The 20922-nt window shown below is 37.1% G+C and overlaps 2 protein-coding genes across 3 annotated transcripts in view; one reads left to right on the top strand and one right to left on the bottom strand.

Moving 5' to 3' along the window:
- LOC106966067 (olfactory receptor 51H1-like) overlaps positions 1–20922 on the bottom strand; it is a 281581-nt gene that overhangs the window by 117288 nt on the left and 143371 nt on the right. Inside the window, exon 2 of one of the 2 annotated variants that reach the window (XM_053203609.1) lies at positions 10078–10163. The exons of the other annotated variant lie outside the window; for it this stretch is intronic. Coding sequence (XP_053059584.1) covers positions 10078–10163 — 86 coding nt within the window. The remainder of the gene's footprint in view (positions 1–10077; positions 10164–20922) is intronic. 2 annotated transcript variants of the gene reach the window in all.
- On the top strand, positions 1997–2950 carry LOC128311856 (olfactory receptor 52R1-like). The gene has a single exon (XM_053203615.1). It carries the CDS (start codon positions 2006–2008, stop codon positions 2948–2950), a length of 945 nt encoding a protein of 314 aa, XP_053059590.1. The 5' UTR covers positions 1997–2005.

Genomic DNA, 20922 nt, shown 5'->3' on the forward strand with positions numbered 1-20922 from the left:
TGAAGATGGTCTAAGTGCTTTTCCAGGTGCCTATGAGCCTCGGTGACTTCATCCTCACAAATGGAGGCTGACTTACAGAGCACAGAAAAGAAGGAGAAAGGAAGACTCTGATTCAAACAGAATATTTCACTGGAAGACCAAGCCAGGCTGAAAGGGATGAAACAGAGCCTTAGACACTAGACAATGTGTGTGTTTCTTAATTTTTTACTGTGGCTTGGATAGGAGTATTTGGTTTGAGCAAACCTATAGCTATTGTCTAGGTAGAATAGTAAAGTTTCCAATTTAGAGTAAGATTTGTAAGTTCTGAGTCCCATTTCTCTCATAATGTTATAAATCTAGTGAAAATCAGAGAGTTTAGCCTATTTGGGATCTCAAAGAAACCCTTGTTAGGAACCATTAAGTCTGGTTGAATGAAACATTTCTTAGTCCCCAGATATAAATGATTAAGGGAAATCTGAAAAGATATTCTTCATCTCTGGGTGTTACTGTTATGGAGGAGAAAGAATGAATGTGTTCAAGGAAAGGCTCAGGTCAAGTGAGATTAAAAAGTGGAAAGGTGTTAAGAACCAGGTAAGCTTTTGTGTCATTGACTCTCAGGTAGGTCATAGTCACCAGAGAGACCAGACAAGATCAACCATGTATGCAAGTATCAGCAGAAGATGACATTCACGTCTTTCAATGGACAGGAGTTCAGACTCTAGTGTGAGAAATAGATATAGCTGTCTTGTGACATGGCATCAAAGTAGTGTTTAGAAGGTTCTGTCAAGACATTTTAAGAATGGCTAATCGGTTGAAAAGTCCATTGCCCTTGAACAATGACACATATTTCTTGTTTGCTTCAGCAAATATTTATTAAATCCCTGTTCTATGCCAAATACAGAGGTGCTCATGTTGGTGATATCATGAAAATTTATCATATAGGAGAGGAATTAGTAAACTATCACCTGAAGACCAAATCCAGCTTCTAGTCTGTTTTAAAAATGAAATTGTATTGGAATGTAGCCACACTCACAAATTTCTGTATTGACTGTGGCTGCTTTCATGCTACAATCGCTAAACTGACTACTTGCAACAGAGAATGTATGGCCCATGAAGACTAAAATATGTGTGATCTATCTGACCTTTTACAGAAAACAGTTGCTGGCCCCTAATCTAGGAGGAGACATCCACTATAGATAACAGGTTTAATTTCAGGTGTACAATCTGTCAGTCTGTCATCCTCCAGCCCAAATTCTCCTGGTAACTCCTAGAGTCAAAGATAGCTCATCATCACTACATACACTGTTATGAGCCCTCAGCCAAAATGTTTTCCAAACTGGTTTCCAACCCTGAAAAGTTGCCTAACTGGCTTAAACAAAGAGGTGAAAAGGACCTTGGGAAAGGTAAAACAAATCAGTTCATTCTAAAGAATAGAAGCTCAAGAATTACTATTAGTGATGTTATTTGTCAAGATAGTCTTCCCTTGGCAGATTCTACTTTCAAGAAAAATATTAATTCTTTTCTTTTTTAATTTTTTTTAATGTTTATTTATTTTTGAGACAGAGAGAGACAGAGCATGAACAGGGGAGGGGCAGAGAGAGAGGGAGACACAGAATCGGAAGCAGGCTCCAGGCTCTGAGCCATCAGCCCAGAGCCCCACGCGGGGCTCGAACTCACGGGCTGTGAGATCGTGACCTGAGCCGAAGTTGGACGCTTAGCCAACTGAGCCACCCGGCGCTCCAAGAAAAATATTATTTCTTATACAGAAATTACAATTGCAGCTAGCATGTTCTGACCCCATTTTGAATGACATAAACATGAATGAAGAATAAAGAGTAGCATTACTTTAAGTTGCAAAAATGTATTTATTAAAATATTTGAAATTATTTCAGCTTACCATTAGACATTATTGCCCTATTATTTAACTGCCTCTTCCAAAAGATTATAAATAATAATGATAATTTATTATTATCATCTATAGATAGTACCTTACCTTCTCAGGGGAGAACAAATTAACTGTCCTGTGATGTTGGCTTCAGGGAACCACTCATCTTATCCTGTGTCCTTCATCCTACTTGGGATCCCAGGACTCGAGAATTCCCAATTTTGGATTGCCTTTCCTCTCTGTGCCATGTATGTTGTGGCTATAATTGGCAATACCACTGTCCTCCATATAGTCCGAATTGACCACACTCTGCATGAGCCCATGTACCTCTTTCTAGCCATGCTGGCTATCACTGACCTGGTCCTCTCGTCTTCCACCCAACCTAAAATGCTGGCTATACTCTGGTTTCATGCTCATGAGACTGAATACCATGCCTGCCTCATCCAGGTGTTCTTCATCCATGCCTTTTCCTCTGTGGAGTCTGGGGTACTCATGGCTATGGCCTTGGACCGTTATGTGGCCATCTGCTTCCCACTCCGTCACTCAAGTATCCTGACCCCAGCTGTAGTGGGTAAATTGGGAGCAGCTGTGATGATGAGAGCATTGCTGTTGGTGAGCCCCTTCTGCATTATGGTCTCCAGGATGCCCTTCTGCCCCAACCAGATCATTCCCCAGCCATACTGTGAACACATGGCTGTGCTAAAGCTGGTATGTGCAGATACTAGAGTAAATCGTGCATATGGGCTCTTTGTGGCCTTCTCTGTGGTTGGCTTTGATATGAGTGTCATCAGTGTATCCTATGTGATGATTTTGAGAACTGTTCTGGGGTTGCCTTCTGGTCAAGCCCGGCTCAAGGCTTTTGGTACATGTGCATCCCATATCTGTGTCATCTTGGCTTTATATATCCCTGCCCTCTTCACTTTTCTCACCCACCGCTTTGGACATCATGTGCCCCGAGCAGTACATATCATGTTTGCCAATCTCTATCTCCTGGTTCCTCCCATGCTCAACCCCATCATCTATGGAGTTAGAACCAAGCAGATCAGGAACAGGGTTATTCAAGGTTGTTGTGGAAAAGATCCCTGAGCCAAGGGTCATGGCAACATAGCCAACCCACGCCCCACCCCCCACACTGATCCAGGAACATATAGATGCAGAAAGTTTGCCAGGCCAGCACAAAGTCTTTTCTGTGAACAAAAGGTCCAGAGGTTAGCAACCTTCTAGAGGAAAAGGACCAATTTTTAGAATGCCCATAAAAGCTCTCTGGGAAATGTGATTGATCATTAATCCTGAGTTGACCAATGCCCAAAACACAATAAAATATTAAAATAATAAAAAATATGTCCACCTATCAAATTAGTGAAGATTTAAAAAGAATGCTATCTTCCACAGATCACAAAGTTGAAAATACTTTTAAACTGTCAGTAGAAGTATAAGTTGGTATACCTTGTTAAAAAGGTGATTACAAACTTCCACCAAAACAGGGGCACATGGGGGCTCAGTCAGTTGAGCATTCACCTCTTGAATTTGGCTCAGGTCATAATTTCATGATTCCTAGGATCCAGTCCCACATAAGGCTCCATGCTGACAGTGCAGAGCCTGTTTGGAATTCTCTCTCTCCCTCTCTGTGCCCTTCCCCCCCTCACACATGTGCTCTCTGTCTCTTTCTCGCTCTCTCAAATATAAATAAATAAATAAATAAATAAATAAATAAATAAACAAACAAACAAACAAACAAACTTAAAAATTGTTTTCCCACCAAAACAGTTAAAAAGTACATATTTTTCCTCACATGGAATCTCTTTTATAAAAATAGAATTTGAGGATCACCTGGGTGGCTCAGCTGGTTAAGCCTCCAGCTTTTGATTTCAGCTCAGGTCGTGATCTCACAGTTCATGAGATAGAGCCCACATCAGGCTCTGCACTGACAGCACAGCGCCTGCTTGGGATTCTCTCTCTCCCTGCTCTTTCTCTGTCCCTCCCTTCTCTCTCTCTCTCCCTGTCAGAATAAATGAATAAACATTTTTTTAAAAAATAGGATTTTATTTTATAAGTAAAAAAAATGTATAGATTCATTATTTATAAAACAAAAAAAGAGGAAAACATTCATATATTGATCTATAAGACCCAGATGAAGACAGAGCAACTGAATATCATATATCATTTAACTAATGTATTTGCAAAGAGTATGTAAAGATGTAAAAAAAAAATGGACAAGATAGAATATTAAAGAAAAAAGAAAAATAACATTTGCCCATAGGGGTGATACCAGTTCTGAAAAGAAATATATAAGCATAGGAAAAGACTCTGGAAATTAATCCAAATACTAATAATAGCAACTCAGAGGAGTGAGAGATTTATGACATTCTAATTTTCTTTCTGCATTTTAATGTATTTAAAAAAATTTTTAATGTTTGTTTATTTTTGAGACAGAGACAGAGAGACAGAGTGTGAGCAGGGAAGGGGCAGACAGAAAGGGAGACACAGAATCTGAAGCAGGCTCCAGGTTCTGAGCTGTCAGCACAGAGCCCTACGTGGGGCTCGAATTCACCAACTGCGAGATCATGACCTGAGCCAAAGTCAGACGCTTAACCAACTGAACCACCTAAGTGCCCCAAATTATTTTTTAAAATTATCCTTGGTTGATGAGATTTAATTTAGTATGAGAAAAAGGTAATTGAAACAACAACAGAAGTGTACAGAAAAGGTTAATTCAGTGCCAAACCCTAGGGGAACGGAGGGGACAATCTAAAAAGATGAAGGACTCCTGAATAGGATAACTTCCCAAAAAGCTTGAAAATCCAGATATGAAATTGGTGCCAGAATCACAACTTTCAGAGACCAGTAACCATGAGTATTAGGTATGCTGAGTGTTGGTCTTTCCTTACAAAAATTTCCTATTCCCAGATGACAATGGATTTCAGAATGAAGAAGTTGTGGAAAAGAATGCAAAAGATTTTCTTCTGAGGATAACTATATTTATGGTTAAGGGAATGAGAAAGTCACAAAGAGTTTTAGTATTTGTAAATATTTAATTTACTTTTAAACTAAAATTTCAAGTTATTTTAGAAAAATGTATTTTGCTTACTTTTTCTTAGTCTTTCAACTTTATAGAGTATACGTATAAAATAGGTATACATATTTATTTATACATCAATATATACATTTATATGAGTTTGGATATATGCATGCATACATAATACCATCACACAAACAAGGTAAAAGACATCCAATACAATTGTTGCATTGGTCTTTTTATCATCCTGCACACTCTCCCATCAAAGCCAACAGTGAAGAGGGTCTAGGAACTCAGGCTTTATGATACGAAAACCAACATCAGTTGAAAGTACTTTAAGGAGAATCAGAAACATGTTTGCTTCCCCCAGAAGAAACACTATTGGAGACTAAAAGTGTCCCCAGAAATGAATAAGTATTCTGAAAGAGCATTTTCATGATTCCCAAATTTTAGGGTTGTCAAGGGACTGTGATACTGTTATCAGCAAATCAGTTAGTGATTGTGAGTGCCTCTTCCTCTTTTTAAAATCAGCTTTGTTGTTGAATAACTTGTGACAATAAAATGTAAGTATTTTAACACACAGTTTGAAGAGTACTGACACATATAAATGCCTCTGTAGCTACCAGCCCAATTAACACATAGAACATTTCCATCACTTCAGAAAAGTTTCTCTTGCCTCTCTGGAGTCAATCACCACCTCTGTACCCAAACCAGGAAAACCCTGATCTGATTTCATTCACTATAGATTAATTTCTCTCTCACTAAAACTTTCATAAATGAAATAATAAATAATACATTCTTTCGAGTCTGGTATCTTTCATTCGGTATAAATATTTTCAGATTCAGTCATACTGTTGCATTTTTTTATAAGTAATCCATTTCCTATTATTGTTAAGTAGTATATTCTGTTTTTTCAACATACCAGTTTTTACCTTTTTCCAATGCTTCTGCCCTTTCTATTCTTCCTCGAAATACATTCACTTCTTTTTTTTTAACTTTTTTTTTTACTTGTATTAAGTTTTCAGAGACAGAAAGAGCGCGTGAATGGGGGAAGGGCAGAGAGAGAGGGAGACACAGAATCCGAAGCAGGCTCCAGGCTCTGAGCTATCAGCACAGAGCCTGACGTGGGGCTTGAACTCATGAATCGTGAGATGATAACCTGAGTTGAAGTCGGACGCTTAACTGACTGAGCCACCCAGGTACCCCTCACTGCTTTTTTTTTAATATTTTTAAATTTATTTTTATACAAAAATATCTCGCTTTGAGAGAGAGAGAGAAGGAGAGGGGCAGAGAGAGAGGAAGACAGAGGATCCAAAGCAGGCTCTGTGCAGACAGCAGAGACTGATGCAAGACTCCAACTCACTAACCGTGAGATCATGACCTGACCCAAAGTCGGATACTGAACCTCCTGAGCTACTCAGGCACTCCTCAAATATATTCACTTCTTATCCGTTTTAGTGCTTTGACCTAAACCTTCCCACTTCCTCCACCTGTCATTTTCTAGAATATTCTATCTTCCTCTCAACACCGTTTAGATCTCAACTAATACCACTTTCTCAGTGAGGTATTTCTTAACTCACATACCTCAACATATCTTACCTATCAACTTACATATCATCAATTTTCTTTCAACACAAATATTTTATTTCCAACTTATTCACCATCTGTTCCTCTTACTTGAATATAAAATTATACATAATTATTCACTATTCTTTCCCAAACTTAGCTGACTATAAAAACAAAACAAAAAAAAAAAAACAACAACAAAAAACCAACCTACTTGCATGAATGAATGATTAAATTTTTACATGTGCCTGGTACCATCGTCACAACAATTCCACTCCTGACCACAAGATGGCATTGGCAGGTCCATTTTTGCCTCCTTCCTCCAAAATGGGATACAAGACATTTCAGTCCCAAGGCCTCCTTTCATTATTCCCATGGAAACTTTGAAGGTTGTTATCTGTCTGATAAGATACCTTTGACAGATAAATAACAATTTGTCCCTCACTCACTTCTTTTTATTTACAAATATAAAATATTGGAACATTTTACATTTATCTTCAAGAAATACCTATGAAGTGATTATGTTGCACCAAATATTATTCTATGAGAGGATGGGACTACCACAGAGACAGGAGAAAATGGCAATCAGAGAACCTAGTTAGTATGAAACGATCAAATGAAGCACACTGAATTCCAGCTCCAGTAGAAAACCTACTTACTTAAACTGTGCAGCTCTATCACGACTAGAAGTACCCTTAAGTATCATGAATCAGTGAAAATAGAAGATTGCCTTCATTACAACCTGAAGAACTAGTGGGTCCAGGACATCAAATCTGTAACTAACTCCAGGCACCTGTACTCATTTCCAAAAACTATCAAGTGAGTACTTTGAGCAAGAGACTTGATTTCCCATTTGTACATGGGCAGAGTCATCCCAGTGCCTCTCTTCTCTCAGCACACACCTCTAGGGTGACCTAGTGGCTAAGAGAAGCCAGTCAGAACTTAACAAAAGCAGGTCAGCTTCTCCTGGTTTTTAAACATTATTCAGGGCTGAGATCTGCTGTCTGAGCTCAGTTCTACAGTAACTTCAAGAGGGGAATAATGCATCATCAGTATTGTCTACTCTGCACGGAGCCAAACACAGTGTTATTAGTATGATGTATTTCATGCTCAAAGTCAACAAGCATTTCTTCACCACTTACTATGTGCCAGTACTGTGTTTGGTGCTGGGGTTATGAACATAACAAGTTCATAGTTCATCCTAAAATCCCCTCCTCCAACCTCCTCCAGCACCTGCTACAATCTACAGTCATCACCCTCACCCACTTATACCCTGATGACCTGACTATGTATTTATTATTGATTCTCTGCTACATCTGTTATGCCTGAGGTCACTAACTAATCTTACTCTATCTTTGAGGCTAGAGGTCAGAAAGCAGAAGAAGAAGAAAGGCCCAAGGAGGTATGATGCCTCACTTAGCAGAGCCTTGGCCTTATCCCCAAACCCAGATAAACCTGGAGTCTCACTCAGTCTTTGATTTCCAGTTCTCAATGTGTGTATCTTAGGTATGGACCATCATGGAAGAGTTTTGGGATTCACTAATTTCTAGAAGCCCTAGAGTTACCAGCCATGTTATTTCTTTTGTTTTTTTTTTTAAGTTTATTTATTTATTTTGAGAGAGAGAGAGACAGAGAGAGAGAGAGAACGAACTTGAGAGGGGAAGAAAGAGAGGAAGAGAAATAATCCCAAGCAGGTTCTATGCTGCCAGTACAGAGCTCCATGTGGGACTAGATATTGACCTGAGCTGAAATCAAGAGTCAGTCTTTTCATGTGCCTGTTGGCAATCTGGATGTCTTCTTTAGAGAAGCGTCTATTCATATCTTCTGCCCATTTCTTCACTGGATTATTTGTTTTTCAGATGTGGAGTTTGGTGAGTTCTTTATACAGTTTATATACTAGCCCTTCATCCGATATGTCATTTGCAAATATCTTTTCCCATTCTGTCAGTTGCCTTTTCATTTTGTTGATTGTTTCCTTTGCAGTGCAGAAGATTTTTACCTTCATGAGGTCCCAATAGTTTATTTTTACTTTTAATTCCCTTGCCTTTGGAGATGTGTCAAGTAACAAATTGCTGTGGCTGGGTCGGAGAGGTTTTTGCTGCTTTCTTCTCTAGGGTTTTCATGGTGTCCTGTCTCACATGCAGGTCCTTCATCCATTTTGAGTTTATTTTTGTGAATGGTGTAAGAAAGTGGTCTAGTTTCATTCTTCTGCATGTTGCCATCCAGTTCTCCCCGCACCATTTGTTAAAGAGACTGTCTTTTTTCCATTGGATGTTCTTTCCTGCTTTGTCAAAGATGAGCTGGCCATACGTTTGTGGGTCTAGTTCTGGGGTTTCTATTCTATTCCATTGGTCTATGTGTCTGTTTTTGTGCCAATACCATGCTGTCTTGATGATTACAGCTTTGTAGTAGAGGCTAAAGTCTGGAATTGTGATGCCTCCTGCTTTGGTCTTCTTCTTGAGAATTCCTTTGGCTATTCGGGGCCTTTTGTAGTTCCATATGAATTTTAGGATGGCTTGTTCTAGTTTCGAGAAGAATGCTGGTGCGATTTTGATTGGGATTGCATTGAATGTGTAGGTAGCTTTGGGTAGTATTGACATTTTGACAATATTTATTCTTCCAATCCATGAGCATGGAATGTTTTTCCATTTCTTTATATCTTCTTCAATTACCTTCATAAGCTTTCTATAGTTTTCAGCATACAGATCTTTTACATCTTTGGTTAGATTTATTCCTAGGTATTTTATGCTTCGTGGTGCAATTGTGAATGGGATCAGTTTATTTATTTGTCTTTCTGTTGCTTCATTGTTAGTGTATAAGAATGCACCTCGCATCAGGCTCTGTATTGACAGCTCAGAGCCTGGAGCCTGCTTCAGATTCTGTGTCTCCTCTCTCTGCCCCTCCCCTGCTCTCTCTCTCTCTCAAAAATAAATAAACATGAAAAAAAATTTAATGAATTAGAATTGCTAGGACTAAAAAGTAACCTGCTTCCATAATGCAACTGTCCACATTGACAACAATGGTCACACTCCCCGAGGAGTCTTAGGCCCCTGAACTTAATACCACAGGAAAACAGCAAGTATGAGAGCAAGAACACATGCACATGAGAACTCATTCACCCACAGTGACTCAACTACTAGCTTAAGAAGTCCCAATTTATATGTGAAGAGCTGACCCATTTCTTGGGGAAAAGCTAGTGAGTGTCTGGGCAGAGATGGTTTGGGAGTGGATATATCATCCTCCCGCTGTGTCAATGCAAAAATGTAAGGATAGGGGCCTGGAAACTGGGGGGATATGTTCTCTCCTAATTGTCACTATAATTGTTATTCCAATGAACACTGGTTTGCTGTACTGTCTTCCCAGCATACTGATAATCCTTAATCCATAACATGCATCCCTCTATTCCACAGGGCCTAGAACACTGTCTAAACTCTCCATTTATATGGATAATTACATGTTTTGCATTTAATCCCTGTGGATTACTAGTCACTTGAGTTAGTGGCTAAAATCCTTCTGAGATTATACAGCATTGTCCTGTATTTACAGATGGAGACAGAAGATTTCAGTTTTCCTCTGAATATGGCCTCAGGGAGATGCACATTTCACTAATGGCCCCACAGATCAAACCCACTTTGGTATAAAGTCCATGGCTCCAGAACTGTATCTCGTTCTCTCTCTGAGAGTGAAGACAAAGAAGGCTCCTCTTTCCACGTTGAGCTGGTAAGAAGGTAGAAAAAGGTGTCCATTGTGTTGAATTTACACTTTGATTGTTGCCTATTCACAAATATTCATATGAACTTTCAGAAAAGTCAGGTAACACTAGGATTCATCTTGTCTTAAGGGATCCACATACCACACAGATATCTGATTCCTACTAGCTGATAGATAAAAATTATGATTTTTCACAGACTGAATGGAAACCTTGAGAACTAGAGTTTAAAAAGGAACCACAGAAAGTACCTAAAAGGAATTGTAACATATATGCTTATTATGGGGTATTTACTCTCAGATAATAAACTTTACCTAGTATTGTTAAAAGCTTGATTGAAAAGTATTAACATTACAACAACTACCATTGGTATTATTTGATTTAAGTCTTCCTAGAATTGATTTTAACAATTCAACAATTAAATGTATTGCTTTCAAAATTATGTTAAACATTTTAATTGAACAAGATTTTATAATATATATAACATTTCTGTGTGTATTGATTCAACTGTCTCCTCTATTCCCTGTAACATCTATTTAAATCCTCTATCATGTCCTCAAACCAGCCTCCATCACTCCACACGCTTTGAACAGCAGCAAATTTCCCCCTAATAATTCATAAGGAAAAAAAGTAGGCACTGGTTAGAAACAAAAGGAAATTCTGACATACTTTATGACACAGATGACTCTTCAGGTTATTACGCTAAGTGAAATAAACCAGTCACTGAAGGACAAATACTGTGTGATTCCACTTATATGAGATGTTAAGAGTAGTGAGAACTCTACATAGATAATTGGGGAAAGAGGACTGAGTGTTTAATGGGTATATAGTTCAGTTTTACAAGAAGAAAAGAGTTATGGAGATGGATGGTGATAATGCTTGTACAATATTATGAATGTATTTAATACCACTGAAATGTACACTTAAAAATGCTAACAATGGTAAATTTTATATTAGATTTATTTGACCACAATTTTAAAAAAAGGAAAAAAAAATCCCAAACAGGCACTGCCTCATAATTCCCTCACATGACCCTCCATCAATCTACTCTTTTGCCACTTATTCTAGAAGGTCAATGGAAATGGTGATCCTTATCTTTCTGAGGGTTAATTACTGTTATGCTCTGTATTCAATCACCTACTACTTTCTTACTGAGTTTTCTATACCAATTAATCTCTATTGTTCTATGTTTTCAATCTCTCACTATCTTCTATATCTGTAGCCTCAGTTTATAAATATATATATTTCTCTAAGTTTGTCTAATCTTGTAGAAATCTTCCATCCACCTCTGGTCTTCTTTAGTGATGGCCTATTTCTCCACTTGCTTTCACTGATGACTTCCCAAAATAATTTACCTGTGCCTCTAATACTCATTTTTCCATTCATTCAAGACACTGTAGCAGCTTCTCAGCTGTCATCCCTAGACTCAACTGTTTTTTCTAGGGTCACTATGCTCCTTGGGTGCATTTGAAATTTTTAATCCTTAGAAGATTTGACCACTTAAGCACTTTGACATTGTTGTTCATGTAACACCCAGTCATATCATCATCTCTCTTGGTTTAAATGGTTCCTGTAAAGCGTCTAGCCTTGCTTTAGTGTATATAGTCCTCTCCAGTAACTTCTATGGAGTTGGTCTTCATTGGTTTTCTTTTGTAAATCTACCCTCTGAGGTTGTTCACCCACACTGTTGGATTGAAATGGCACTTATATAATGATAACTTCCAACTGGATATTATCAGCAAAAATCTGGAGACTTTTGCCTGGAAATTGATACCCATGTGGGCACTGGAGAGCCACGGATACCTTTAGGTGGGTTTCTCTTAGTCATTTAATATACAACCTATTCAAAATGGAATGCATTGAATTATATTATCTATTATATAGTAATTATCCATCCATAGAATCTTATGAACTAAAATTCTGTCAGTATAGCAAATAATTATCATCATAAATTAGACATATTTTCCTTGAATTTAAAAGTATATATACTTAAAATAGAGTTTGATTTAGAGTTTTCTCAATGATAGAGTATTTATCTATGACCTATATAGCTCTCCTTAAGCAGAAGAAAATTTATCTAGAAATTTTTGTGTGACAATGTAATTTATTATTCCTATAGGATGTGAGCATTGTGAGGACAGCATGCTACGAATCCAGGAAAACATGCAGATCTTAAGTAACTTGACATCTAAATTTCCAACCTTCTTATTGACTGGAATTCCTGGCCTAGAGTCTGTCCATGCATGGATTTCTATCCCCTTCTGCTGTCTCTATGCCATTGCCCTCTCTGGGAACAGCATGATCCTGTTTGTCATCATTACCCAGCAGAGTCTCCATGAACCCATGTACTATTTCCTCTCTATGCTTTCAGCTGCTGACTTGGGGTTGGCCATTTCTACAATGTCAACAACATTAGGTATCCTCTGGTTTGATGCAAAAGAAGTCAATCTAGATACCTGCATTATCCAGATGTTTTTTCTTCATGGATTTACAGTCATAGAATCTGGGGTGCTGGTGGCTATGGCTTTTGACCGCTATGTGGCCATCTGTGATCCTCTGAGGTATACTACTATTCTCACTAATTCCAGAATAATTCAGATGAGCTTGTTAATGATTATACGTAGTGTAGTATTAATAGTACCACTACTTTTGCTCCTTAAGCCTCTCTATTTCTGTAGAGAAAATGTCCTTTCCCACTCCTACTGCTACCACCCAGATGTGATTAAATTAGCATGTTCAGATACTCAGGCCAACAGCATCTGTGGATTAATTGATCTCATCCTGACCACAGGAGTAGATACACCATGCATTATCTTGTCATATATCTTGATCATTCGCTGTGTGCTCAGTATTGCCTCCCCTGAAGAACGCCATAAGGTCTTCAGCACTTGTGTGTCCCACATTGGAGCGGTCGCTATTTTCTACATCCCCATGATGAGCCTATCCTTGGTGCATCGCTATGGTCCATCAGCCCCCAAAGTGGTCCATTCGATGATGGCTAATATATACCTGCTTTTTCCTCCAGTGCTCAACCCCATCATCTATAGTGTAAAAACAAAACAGATTCGCAAAGCTATACTCAGTCTTCTCCTTGCAAAACAAACAGAGCTGTTTGTTTGAGAAAAACCTGAAAAAAGTGACTTTCACTGTAGAAAAGTAGTCCTGGTAAGTTACTGTCTATCAGATTTTTTTTTGTCATTTTATTCCTTAATCAACAAATATTTAGAGAGTGGCTTTGTGTTTTCAGTCATAAATATGTCACATCCCAAGAATTTTATAGTCCAAAAGGGAAACATGAAAATCATTGATAATGAAATAAGAAAATACTCAGAGTAATTAACATTTAGTGACTACTTTATACTATGTGTTCTACTAACAGCTTTTAAGACATATTCCATTTACTCTTCAAAGAGGTCAGTGAACTATACAATATTAATTACATTTTAGAGATGAAGAAAGTGAGGCCTAAAGACATTTAGGCCATCAAAGGCCAGACATCTGACATGGCTGAGGGTTGAGATTTGAATCCAGGCTTTCTGCGTCTTAGATGCCATGCTCTTCACTAGTGTATTAACACTCTGCCAAAAGCATCTAGGAAAAGTATTATAAGATCAAAAGTAAGAACTGAAAAAGAATCTTCATGTTTACATATCATGCCTTAAAAGAAAGTTGTGTTGTCTTTCTTAGACTATAGTTTTTTTTCTTCATTCATAGTTAATAGTTCAAAAGATTAGAATAGATATGTCATGCCATGTAAGCCAGAGATCAATATTTAGTATTGGACAGCCAATAGCACAGCTTCAAGGATTAGGGGCATTTGCTAATTCATTACAGGAATGGGAACTTTGGAGAACTAGAAATAGTTTGAAGCAGAGCTTCTTAACCTTTTAAAGCATAACAGTCCCTTTGGAGTCTAATGAAATGGATGAAGACTTCTCCACAGAAAAATCACATATAAACACGTTCAGATTTTCCATAAAATTTCAGAGGCTTCACAAATGCCACAAAGGACCTACTATGGCTATCTTAACCAACCAAAGAATCGAGATAAATAATTTATGATGTTCAGCCTATAAACAGCTATACATGGCCGTACCTAAAATATTTTGTTCCTAAAAAAAAACTTATGGTAACCATATCAATTTAAGAGACAGGCAGAAGCTTAAAAGTCAGTTGTATAAAATGGTACAAAAATGAAGAGGAAAGTGGAGTCACATCAATTTTATTGCAGTTGTAAAAGTAATCAATAGGAGGGATGTTTCATGTAGCCCACAAACACTTGGATACAGCTGTATTGTTAAGCTGTATTATTTAGACTTGTATTTAGAACTTGTCACTTTCTCTGAACTGTTACGGCCTGTATGGAGTCACGGACAACATCAGATAACTTTTCCTCTGGAGAATACAAGCCTGAAAAAAAAAAAAAAAAAAAAGGCCAGCACACGTGGAGCCAGCGCACATCAGCTTACAGGCAGCCATGCTGTGCATCTCATCTCAACTCTGTGTTCCACCATGTCCTGGCAGCTTGAAAAAACCATTTATACCTGGGAACTGAAAAACACTACAAATGAGGACTTCTTAGTTTTCAGAGATTCAATTTGCCAGCACACAAGCAACTGGGATCCTACTTTATGTTTGGCTTTGTGAGAAGCAATAGAAATCAAAAATTCAAAAGAACATATTCTCTGCACTCAAGAAGCTTAAAGTCTAGTGTGTGAAGCAGTGACATAAACAAATATAAAGTAATGTACTAACTTGATAAGGCAAAATTATACCTCTTGTTTGTGTTGCCATCTAAGTTGAAAATGTTTCCAAAGGTAAATAGAGGAGACGTATATTTTGGAAGAAACTAGAAGAAGGTGAGAAGTACTGCATCACCATTTTACTCCTCATGGAAGAATACTCTTCTGAGTTTTAAATTCATAGGTCCTATCTGGACACAGCATTGAAGAATATACAAAACTTTTCCTCTTTTTTTGTTCTGTTTTCTCTACCCATTGGATTCTATTAAGTGACTTTAGATAGTAGGATTTGTATTAGTTGCTTAAAGAACATCTTTTGCTTGAACAATACTATTCTATAAAGGTATTGATTTGTAGATTTAGTTTAGAAATTTGGGTGTGCTTCCTGAATGTATGGGGGACTTTTGCTCTGGTAATTCTATATGTCTGTTAGCTGACTGGAGCTTCAGAAAGATAGAACACCTGGGAATATTAGAGTTGAGGGACTTATATGTGAGATGCTCAAAGGGCCACAGTATTGCCAAGTTTGCTGTGATTGAGCCTATCTCTGGAGGATATCTAGAGTTAAGAAAGTGAACAAGATAATGGCAAGAGGGAAATACTTTTGATATATTTAGGGAACTTTATAAGGTGCAAGAAAATATTTGCATAATTTTATTTAGGTTGAGTTATACTGTTGATCTACGAAATGTCTGGCATACTACATATGCATGTTACTTAGTATAATTCATTAAAGGGAATAAACTAGTACTTGGCTTAGTATATTGAGTGGGATTGAGGTAAATTCACTAAATTAACATTCTAATAGTTTGTAGCTCAAGGGGAAACCACTGAAAAAAGATTATCATGGGGAGTCTTAAGGATCTGAATAGTTCATCCTATAGGTCACAAGAGAAAATAAAAGAGGATGGCAAGAAAAAAAAAAAGCTCTGTGCGTGTGAAGGCATGATTTTTTTCATTATGTTTTTCCATACACTGTATATGTCCTGATTCTTTCATTCATGCACATCTGTTGTGTCCCTTGCCTTTTTTTCTCTCTTTAATTTATCCATCCAGGAAACTGTCATCTGATCAATTATGGAAAAAATGGAATCAAAATGTTTCCTTCAGAAGGATGGATAAAGTCTCTTAGACTTGTAGTAAAACATGCTTGCTTATCTACTTCATTAGCCAGGTTTTCCTTTTTTTAAAAGTTTATTTATTTATTTTGAGAGAGAGAGAGAGAGAGAGAATGAGTGGGGGAGGTGCAGAGAGAGAGAGGGAGAGAGAGAATCCCAAGCAGGATCCATGCTGTCAGTGTGGAGCCTGATGTGGGGCTCAATCTCATGACCCACAAGATCATGACCTGAGCTGAAACCAAGAGTTGGATGCTTAACTGATTGAGCCACCCAGACACCCCAATTAGCCAGGTTTTCTAACTAGACTTGTACTCTTACCATTCCTCAAATGCAACAGGTTAACTTCAAATTGAATTCTGCTACTTCCCACCCCAAAATAACATATTCCTTCCTCTTTTTCTTTTAATCTATGTTGATTTCCTGATTCTACTTCTTTTATGAACAATTCTTTAAGCAATAGAATAGTGGCTGAGAAAAGTGAGCACACCAGGATGGATAGATTATATAAGGTCAGAAGATCTGCCCTAGGGTGTGTTCCATGAGAGGCCTAGAGGACACACCATTCACTAAGTTCATTAGGAATGAGCTGTGAAAATGAAACCAGCATCACTAAGAAGTTGAGAAGTAGCTCTTTTCTGCTGACCAGGAACAACAGGAGATAAGGTCACTGAGACAGGCTCATTAATATCCATGTATATGATGAGGTCTGGACATAACAGAGGCCAGATAATCACCAAAAACCAGAGGGCTGCAATTATCATAAAAACCAACAAGATCCAAAGAACACGCAATAGAGTTCAAAGTGAAAGCAGTTGTGGGGATGGTTAATAGAGCATGACATCCCTGGAGCAAAATAGACAAACAGCCAACAAGGGGCTAGGGAACATTTCAAGAAGAAGTCAAGAATGGACAAGAAGGAAGCTGGAAGAACTGTCATACTTTAATGTAAGCTTCACCGTGAGTTAAACAGAAAAATAAGGAAAAAAAGTTTTGGTGGAAAGAATCATCCCAGACTGCCATGCAGTTCTAAACAGAGTTAGTCAAGGCCATTAGGTATCCTCAAGTCAAAGTCATCTGTCAGAGGAATCCTGTGCCTTCTAGGAATGGGCCTATCTTAGTTACCCTGCCATATTCAATCATCAGCTGAAAACAGCTCATGGAAATACGACCTCCATGGAATGGGAAGATGGATTAAAAGCTCAGAACTAGGACTAGTGAGATAATCAGAGATGTGAAGGGCACACTTAATAATAAGCACATCTATCAAATTAAGAAAGTATGTAGGGCAATACAAGGAGGAGCCAAACAACCAAACCCAAGACAAAGAAGCCAGAGAAGCTATGGGCTGCTCAGGAGAAGTTTAAAAGCCTGCCATTTCTCAATCTTCACAGGCTTCCCTTGAAGTTACAAATACTCAGCAAATGAAGTATCAGGGTGAAGGACATATGAAAATTTTACTATTGTTTTTGCAGCTTTTCTATAACACAGAAATTATTCTGAAATACAATGTTAAAAATGCTTATGAGAAAAACATCTGATTGACCCTTCTTAGGTCAGGTATCTAAGTCTCTAGTAGTGATCAATCAGGTTCACAACTACAGGACCAGCAGATTGGGCCCACTTCTATGTTTGGGTCTATCAGAAAAGGGGAAATATTTCACCAAAAAATTGCTCAACACCACTCATATACCTATTTTTTATCCAATAGATTACATTAAGAACATTTGATTAAAGACAAATGTCTTTAAGGCAGTGGTCAGAATCCTAAGAATTAAATGATTGATTAAACAGAAGAAAATTTCAAATTGAAAATTTCCCATTAGCAAAACTCCTCAAGGCAAAAGTACCAGGGATTACAAAATCACTGATTAGATGAATAGCAAGAGAGTTACGTAAATTTATAAAGTATAAACACATATATTATTAGCATGTCATATCTTTCCTGCAGGCCAGCAGAGACAGATTCAGATATTCTGAAGCAATGATTAAAAAATAATCAAGATTAAAAATCTGTGTTAGACATAGAAACAATAAAATGTCTCTCATGTCTACATTTAGATTCTCCATAAAATTTTCATATTTATTATATTAAAGAATTACTTATTCTGACAATTACTGTTTTATGAATTCAATATAATACTAGATGCTTTGTTACTAATAACAAATAATGCTGTATACCATTAAACCTTAAAAAAACGTAATTTCTAGCCTGGGACAATTATAAGAATTGAAGAAAATATGCAAAACCAACCACAAAATGTCTGTAGCAACTTAACTCTATGTTTCTTTTTTGTTGTTGTTTTTGGTTTTTTGTTTTATTGTTTTATTTATTTTTAATTCATTATCATTTTTTAAATTACATCCAAGTTAGTTAACATATAGTGTAATAATGATTTCAGGAATAGAATTTAGTGATTCATCCCTTACATATAACACCCAGTGCTCTTTTTTTTTTAATGTTTATTTATTTATTTTGAGCATGAGAATGTGTGCTCCTGTGCAAGCATGTGCAAATGGGGGAGCAAAGGGAGAGAATCCCAAGCAGGCTCAGCACAGAGACCAACGTGGGGCTGGATCCCAGGAACTGTGAGATTATGACCTGAGCCAAAATCAAGTCAGATGTTTAATCAACTGAGCCACCTAGGTGCCCCATTAACTGTATGTTTTATGATTAAAAGTTTTACTTTGAAAATACTTGACCAAGCTCTTCTCCAGGGGCATCTAATGCTTCCTTTAAATTTTTTAAGAAACCTTCATACTGTTTCCTTTTTCATATATATATATAATGTTTATTTATTTGAGAGAGAGAAAGAGAGCAAGAGTGTGAGCAGAGGAGAAGCAGAGAGAGAGAGAGAGAGAGAGAGAGAGAGAGAGAGAATCCCAAGCAGGCTCCATGCTGTCATCACAGACCCAACAAGGGGCTTGATCCCATGACCCTGGAATCATGACCTGAACTGAAATCAAGAGTCGGACACTCAACCTACTGAGCTATCCAGGCACCCCAAGAAACCTCCATACTGTTTTCTATAAGACTGTACCAATTTAAATTCCCATCAATGCTGTGTTCCCTTCTCTCCATATATTCACCAGTATTTGTTTTTTGTTGCTGTTCTTTTTTTTCAATGATAGGCATCCTAAGAAATGTGAGGTGATATCTCATTGTGGTTTTGATTTCCATTTCCTTGATGATTATTAATGTTGAGCATCTTTTCACATACCTGTTGGTCTGTATATCATAATATTGTATTGTATACTGAAAACTTGCTAAGAGGATAGGTATTATGATAAGTGTTTTACCACACACACACATAAAATAATACAAAAGGGGGTGGGAGGAATACATTTATGGCCTTTCACAGTTGTATATGTATTCCCAAATTCATCAAATTGTATACAGTAAATATATACAGCTCTTTATATACCCATAAAACTTAATTAAAAAAAGATTCCCATGCAAGTTCTACTGAATAAACTTGCCATATGTATTCCCTCTGTAAAACATACTGACTAATGCTAGCAGCCAGTTGAACACTCATAGATCACTCTCTAGTTAGCAAATCCTAATTGCCCCCAGTAAGTACACTGTAGGCTACTTGCTTTTCCTTCAGTCATCATAATTATTATAATGGAAATTGTATACAGCTTATTAAAGATATGGTTTACAAAGGAAGATAATATAAAATTGCAATTTGCAGAACTACATTGAAAGACCCTAACTCTACATCAAACAATGATGAATAAATTACATATATGTCTCAAGTTAAAATAAAATGATCAGTGTAGGTTAAAATTACTTTTATGACTCCTACATTTAACCAACTTTATTAGCTAATTAGCCTAATCATCAACCAAATAGACTTTAATAAAATGGCTTCTATTTTGCGTATTTATATGGTTCTCTTTTCTAGACTTGAAATAGATCTGCAAGAGTGAGCGATAAATTAATTTGACAAACATTACTGACCACAGATTTTGTGTTAAGTACTGTTTATCAGTATATGTTAGGTAAATTAAAAATGTTTGTTTTAGCCTGAGTGACTAAGACAAAATAAGATAATGTACCTAAAATAACTTGGAAAAATTAATCACTATACGAATGTTAATTAACATAATCCCTGAAGAAGAACCAATCTATTTTTTTCTAGGAGTTGCTTCCATTTGAATGGCTATGCTGACAAATCTTTCTTCTTCTATTGAAAGTGTAACCTGCATGGAATCCCTTAACATTGTAATTCTATTTTACTGTTTGCTTCTGAATTGTAGGAATCCATTTGCTGATTTCAACAAATATTTCATTTATATGATCTATGTACTTGGCACTATGCTATTACCTGGAAATACTTTCAAAATATTTGTTATTCCACTTAGTTGTACAAAAAAATCTGTGTAATTCATTATTTACAAGAAACAAATAGAATAAAAATCAAGAAGAAATATTGGATCCTCATCTTAAATGCTGTATTCATGTTCAATATCATTTTTAATTAAAACACATAAACACAGAGTTATTGTGTCAATATGTTTATTTTTCTTTGGTCCTTTTTCTCTTGTCAGAGCATCCGCATTTCCTGGTGCTAGCTAAATAACTTGGGGCAGAGAGGTGAAGCACAGTAGACTAGCACAGAAATCCCCCAAGGGTGTATTTATCCCAGTTGGGTAAATGGCTACACCATCAAAGTCCTTTGTAAAAATTTTCCATACGGAGAGGTAAATAGGTGACCTTCATATACCCCACTCTAAATAAGGATAAAAGAAGCTCTCCTCCCTATCTAAAGGCCAAGTCAAGCAGCTAGTCTCAGATCAGCACCACTACTTAGTTGTCTCTATAATAAAATGTATCTGATGACTTTAAGCTCCATCATGAGTAATTTAGCTTAAACCCAAGGAAGAGTTTCTTGGAAGGGAAG

This window comes from Acinonyx jubatus, chromosome D1, assembly GCF_027475565.1.
Source record: "Acinonyx jubatus isolate Ajub_Pintada_27869175 chromosome D1, VMU_Ajub_asm_v1.0, whole genome shotgun sequence".
Taxonomy (NCBI): Eukaryota; Metazoa; Chordata; class Mammalia; order Carnivora; family Felidae; genus Acinonyx; species Acinonyx jubatus.

Bases quoted from the DNA above. Each gene is read 5' to 3' on its own strand.
- LOC128311856 (XM_053203615.1), top strand. From the start codon at position 2,006: ATGTTGGCTTCAGGGAACCACTCATCTTATCCTGTGTCCTTCATCCTA.